This window comes from Sinocyclocheilus rhinocerous, unplaced genomic scaffold (assembly GCF_001515625.1).
Source record: "Sinocyclocheilus rhinocerous isolate Xijiao unplaced genomic scaffold, SAMN03320098_v1.1 scaffold2230, whole genome shotgun sequence".
Classification (NCBI taxonomy): domain Eukaryota; kingdom Metazoa; phylum Chordata; class Actinopteri; order Cypriniformes; family Cyprinidae; genus Sinocyclocheilus; species Sinocyclocheilus rhinocerous.
Window position 1 is genome coordinate 180,597 of NW_015659700.1, and position 6,747 is coordinate 187,343.

A 6,747-nucleotide genomic window follows, 5' to 3' on the forward strand; every position below is an offset into this window, starting at 1 on the left:
ACTGCTATGTTCATTATTACATCCAGCAACAAAACACCTCAATCGCTTAATCAGAGACATTCTTGTCTTCCCCTGCACCGGAGTCGACAGAATGGCGGACAGCCCACAGCTCACTCAGGGCGGGGTCTAAGGTAAGACGGCCTTGTCAATCAACTATCGTGGGACGGGCCTGTGCAGAACTACGTAATTCTGACAGTAATCTCAAAATGGCCTGATTTGAGAAAGGGGATTTTAAGATAGGGATTTAAAAAAAAAAACACTGGGGGGATTTTTATTATTATAGGGGGGATGGGTAAACACACTTCCAACACACATTTATGTTCAAACAACAACAAAAGTGAATTTTGCATCCGATGACCCTTTAATGTCTGAGGACAACCCTAAGAACAGAATTTCTTAAAAGATACAGCAGTGAATTTATAGGAAGTGACTACTGTCTAAACTATGCATTAATTTTTAAAGAAATGCAACATTAAAGGCTTGTAAAATGCCATGTAAAGCTACCACCAAAGACCAAAATCTAAGTGCTATCTGTTCAAATGTCTCTAAAATTACACTTTCTAATCCACACTTTCATTTTTTCCCCATTTGTTTTAATCAAATTATGACAGGTTTATGGTGTAAAAAATCTAGGAAGTAGTATAAATATGATTAAGATAGCATTTTAACCCATGATGCATCATGTTTTTGGTGTTCAAACTTAAAAGCTTCTGGCCAGATTTTTGTCCCTAATATTTGCTACAGTATAATAATGTTTTAAGAGCAGATAATATATTTTTTTGGCAATTACAGTACAGAGATAATCCTTGTAAATGTATTTGTACTGAATGCATTTAAATTATTGTCATGAATAAATAATTACAGCCAACAGTCTCTCTGAAATGACATATGGAAGTGTTATAACTGCTTTCATATAATATCCTAGAAGATAATAGTTGTTTTTTCCCCGTCAATTCACATTAATAAATTGTGCTTTACGTAAAATAAACACCAAATCAACATATTAAAATAAGCACATCAAATATAAACGTTCTGTACATTTTACACATTCACACACCAATATCACATTACAAATCCTTCTACAAATACAAAACTCTTCTTTTAAGAATACATTTAAATCATTTAAAAAACTGTATAAAATGATTATGTTTGTAAATCAGTTTGATATAAGAAAATAATTTTGGCAACTGTCAAATAATCTCCAGCTTCAGATGTTTTGGTCTGTTTCATGGCTGAATCTGTGAGGAGCTGAAGCTTTGGACATCAGACTTTCCATAAGCAAATATGCACAAGTAAAATAATAGAAAAAAAATGTTCTTTGATACACAAACTTACATACAAAAAGTGCCAACATGTGTTCTCGTTCTCTCACTCTCCCAAAAGAAATACTCTCCTCAAGATATCGATTACACGTACACAAATGAAAACAAACGTCAGGTATGTTTTCTACTGTCCACACACTCAAACATACTCTTTTAGTGAAATCATACCTGACTGACAGGTAAGCAGAGCAGAGACTGTAGGAAACTATAGTGAGGCCACACCTCCCCTGAGACAAAACATCAACGTCTCCCAAAAACAAGTTAAAATGTGGTTATTGAAGGACTCTGGGAGGACGGGTGTTTTAAATCTAGATCACTAAAGGCCCAACACAAATATCATATAATCTAAACATAGGTAGATCCATCAGGAATTGTGCACAATTATGTATATCCCTCAACTAACTGTTTAATAAATAAATGTATATTAAATAAAGGAATTTCATATCTCGAGCTAGTTTTGAGCTGATTTTGCTTACACGACTATGGCCTGGGCAACAGTGATCAGATAACAGTACTAAATAATAAAGTAAAGAGAGTGAGGAAAACATGAGCATATACCTGCAAGCTGAGGATCACCTGTTCTAATAGAAATAAATGGACACTGTCCAGGGAATTTCTCACAGATCGTCTGGTGGTGGAGGTCAACTGCTGCAGCACAAGGTGCATGTCCATCCACAGGAATTAGTGTGTGTCAGTGAGACTTGCTTGTGTTTGTGTGACTCATGTGATGAGTGTTTCGTTGACCGAAGTCTCATCTAGCAAAGCTTGCACAGTGATGCCAACTTTGATCAGGCCCTTCTCCTCCAGAATATGATGTGGCAGACATAACTTATCCTGGAGAGAGAGATTGACAGAGGACAAGCAAAGTGTCATGGCAGAGATGAAAGAGACAGGGTTCCCACAGTCATGGAAAACAGAATTTTTTATTATACATAATTTATTAAACTGAAATGCTCTTGTTACTGAATACAGTTAATTAAACCAACAGAGACTCACCTCGTTTAGCAGTGGTGGCAAATAAAGCGCTATATAAATGCATCATTCATTCATTCAAATATAATATCAGTTATGCAAACAATCAAATATAAAATAAATAGTGCTGTCAAACGATTAATCGCATCCAAAATAAAAGTGTTTGTTTAGATAATATATGAGTGTGTACTGTGTATATTTATTATGTATATATAAATACAAACATGCATGTATACATTTAAGAAAAATATGTTATGTTTATATATTAAATATATTTATATATAATATAAGAATATAAATATATAAATGTATATACATGTAAATATTTTCAAAATATATACTGTATGTGTGTGTATTTATAGATACATGATAAATATACACAGTACACATACATATACATATATTATGTAAACAAAAACTTTTATTTTGGATGCGATTAATCGCGATTAATCATTTGACAGCACTAAAAAGAAATCAATCAAAATCTTGCTGACCCCAAAAATGTGAACGGCAGTGTATTTTCTAAAAAAAATAAAAATAAAAATAAACAGTAAAACAAAAATTGTCTTCAAGAAACAGAACCACACAGATGAGAAAAACAACCCAAACTGTACATTTATTCCTTTCATTTACAGGCTCATAAAAACCACAAAGCCTTACAAAGTCCATTAGCAGCAGCAGCAACAGCACTGAACACTATTCAACACTGACAGGAGTCAAGAAGTCTAGAGCCGGACAAACAGAAGCAGCTGAACCGTCAGAGGAACCCACACAATCTAATTTAAGCGTTTTAAGCAATTCAAACACATTTCGCATCTTGTAGCTTTTTTACAAATGAGGAAATAACTGGGAAATTATACCGAACAAAAGGTCCTGAACAGTCAATATTGCCTTTATTTTTTGTCAAACTGAATGATGAAAGCAATGCCAGTTATTATAACTGCTGTGATCACGCAGATAAGGTTCAAAGCATTCTGTAGTTTGAGGAAGTGATGTCAAGAGGCCTCAGTGACATCACCGTCTGCTCATTTACTAACGGCTCCTTTTACAGATTTCGTTTATCTGTGATGAGATAAACAAGACCATTCAATTATGTGAGATCGGAACTTAAAATAGAATCAGAGGATCCAATTAGAAGAGACCCTCCATTCCAGAGACACTTTGCCTGCAGACCTTCACAGCAGTAAATCACATACAACCACTACACTGATTAGTCAATTATTTAAATTGTGTTAATCTGATATTTCATAATATAAAAACCCACCTCGGCCTCTATTACAGATCTCTGACAGAGTATATGAATTAAATCTTATTCTCCAACCCTGTTATTCCTCATTGTTTGATTCGGATTAGTCATATCTCCGTGGAATGATGCTTATTAAATGAATTAAAAAATACATTTGGTTCTCTCTGTTCATGTCATTCTGTTTTACTAATAAACAGAAAATTAAACCCACGATTCATTAGTCATATTCTGACCTCTTTCATCCTATAGATGGCGTTTTGGATAAAATAATGTAATAATTTACAATGACTGTGCAGGATATTTAATAATTCCCAATCTAAACAATAATATATCAGGCTCTTAAAAACCAAAAGTAGCTGCTTTTTACATCCAACAGATAAATTAGCCCTTACACAGATGATTAAATGTTTTTAATCATAGATTTGATCTCACCATACAAGACTTCTGTGCAAAACAAAGCTATCATTTTGCTTTAATGGCATCTGGGCCTTCACTTACTCGAGTGTCCTGGTATTATTATCTGCAGATTGTTTCTGGGAAGCAGATCAACTGTGCGCTTGATTCCTGTAGATATATTGCTGATCACCGGCATGAGGCAAGTCCTCCATATCCGTTTGTATTATTTTTGTTTTATCATGCAGATGCTAATAAATATATAACTTATATTGTTTAATATGTGCATTTTTTTAAAGACTACCAACAAAATTCAGTGTTATGACTGCTGAAATGTAACTTTTTTTTGTCCCGAGGTGGAAGTGAGTGAGAACCTGGCCATTTGCCATTCCTTATTAAAGTGCTGTTTAAAGGTTTTCTTAGCATTTTGCAAGGACAAATAAATATGTTATTTGCCAACTAATAAATAACACTTAATCACACATGAATACATCTAAATCTCTTCCTGGATCACATGTTGTTCTTACAAAAATGTTGCATGTTTTGTGTTATGTATGGGTTTCATCATAGCCAAGTCAAGATGTAAGGGTTGGTCAAACGTATGAAACTAAATGTGCTCTGACTGACAGGAACACATATTTTTTCGTCCAGGCTGTGCTCATTTTAAGGGATAGATCACCCAAAAATAAAAATTCTGTCATCCTTTACTTAGAGTTGTTGGTCCCAATTGACTTCCATAGTATGGAAAACAATACTATGGAAGTCAAGGGGTACCAGCAATTGTTTGGTTACCCACATTCTTCAAAATATCTTCTTTTATGTTCCACAGAAGACAAAACTCATGCAGTTTTGGAACAACTTGAGGGTGAGTAAATGATGACAGAATTTTCATTTTTTGGGTGGACTTTCCCTTTAAGTGAGGCCATCACAAACTGTTCAATGTGCTTTCAAGGACCAGTAAATAATATGTGTTATTTGAGTGTTTTTAGTTCATATGCCTTATTTAAATTCGCTCCAGCTGTAGGCCACAAACAGCATCACCAGACAGAAAACGTGCAGTAGACTTGAGCCAATCAGATCCCATATTTGCCAGGAAGGGGGTGGAGTCTGAGTGGACTCGGGGATAAGCTTCTTGACCTCTGTCTCTTTCTCCCTGCCACTCTCCACCTTTCCTTCCTTCTGCCTTGTTCCTGTGCTCTCCACCATGAGCAAGGCCGCGACCACGGCCCAGAGCGGACGCAGGTTAAACTGCAGAACGTCATAAGCCGAACAGAGAGAGGACTGAGAGAGATTCAAAACATGGAGAGGATGACAAAGAGAACCAGGAAGAGGAAGAGGAGAAGAGAAGAGAATAGAGTAATAATGAAGAATGGATGGAGAGAGAAACAAAGGGAGAATAAAAGCAAATGAGAAAAGGAGAGATCATCCGTCCGGCAACAGAGAAAGATAAGGAAGGTGATTAGACAGTGATAAAGGTCAAAGGTAAAATGCTTTGAGCTCAACAAATGGCAAGAATTCTGGATCATTCTCAGGAAACGGTTCCAGTTGTGTAATAAAAGTGTTCCCAATGATTACTTTACTGATAATGTAGTTAACAAGATACTGAACTAAGTCACATTGTTTTATGTTTTCCTCAGTTTAGTGTGTACTGCAACAATTTAAAATCAAAGAAGTTTATTTAAAAAAAAAGTTTGGTAACACTTTAGAATAGGGAACACTTATTCACTATTTACTACGACTTTTCCCTCAATAAATTCCTAATTTGCTGCTTATTAATAGTTAGTAAGTTAGTTGTTAAGTTTAGGTATTGGGTAGGATTAGGGATGTAGAATAAGGCATTAATATGTGCTTAATTACTACTAATAAATGGCTAAAATTCTAGTAATATGCATGCTAATAAGCAACTAGTTAAGAGACATTAAAATAAAGTGTTACCATTGTCTTTATCCAATGTATAAACAAATATCCAAAGTATAAACAAATTTCCAAAACCAAATTTTTCCAAGACCGCAAAAATAAATTTACAATTAACTTTATCAAAAGCTTTTTCAGCGTCTAAAGATACTATTATTGCCTGTAACTGATTACGCTGTGATATATCAATTCTATTGAAAAGTCTTCTTAAATTACTTGAGGAATGACGACCTTTAGTAAATCCCGTTTGATCTTTATGAATAATTGTAGAAATTTTTGATGCCAAACGAAATGCAAGAGCTTTAGAAATGATCTTAATATTGGTATTTATTAAAGGTAATGGACGATAACTAGAAGGCAACGTTGGATCTTTATCAGTATTCATATGAGATGGAATCTTACCTTTTGTCTTTATTTTTCTGATCATTTACTAAACAATGGAGCCAATATATCCCAAAAATGTTTTAAAAACTCTGTGGGAAAGCCCTCTGGCCCTGGAGCTTTATTATTCGGAACTTTCATCAGCGCGCTATGCAACTCCGATACAGTCAGTGGCATATCTAAATAATCAGCTTGCTCTTTTGTTAGAATTGGAAGGTTTAATTTATTTAAAAATAATTGGATATCAGATCATTTACAGAAGAATATCACGAATAAAAATGAGAGAATCAGGATAAATATTTTTTTAAAAGCCCATTTATTTCTTCTGGGGATTGTTTACCCATTCCCATCGAATCATTAAAGGGGTCATATGACGTTGCTAAAAAGAACATTATTTTGTGTATTTGGTGTAATGAAATGTAGATTTTTACAAAGCTCATCGTTCTGAAAAGCGAGGTGTGCTGTGATTGGCCAGCTATCCAGTGCGTTGTGATTGGCCGAATACCTCAAGCGTGTGAC

General features: G+C 34.7%; 1 protein-coding gene across 7 annotated transcripts in view; it reads right to left on the reverse strand.

Annotated features, from left to right (window-relative positions):
* Window positions 1-298: 298 nt before the first annotated feature.
* LOC107724026 (leucine-rich repeat and calponin homology domain-containing protein 1-like) overlaps window positions 299-6,747 on the reverse strand; it is a 65,679-nt gene continuing 59,230 nt past the window's right edge. For 5 of the 7 annotated variants that reach the window (XM_016532787.1, XM_016532788.1, XM_016532790.1 and 2 more), the window contains one exon: window positions 4,805-5,214. In XM_016532787.1, the coding sequence (XP_016388273.1) occupies window positions 4,933-5,214 (282 nt within the window). In that variant the 3' untranslated portion in view covers window positions 4,805-4,932. Of the gene's footprint in view, window positions 2,157-4,804; window positions 5,215-6,747 lie in introns of those variants that run through there. The other 2 variants (XM_016532793.1, XM_016532792.1) reach the window with 1 other exon arrangement.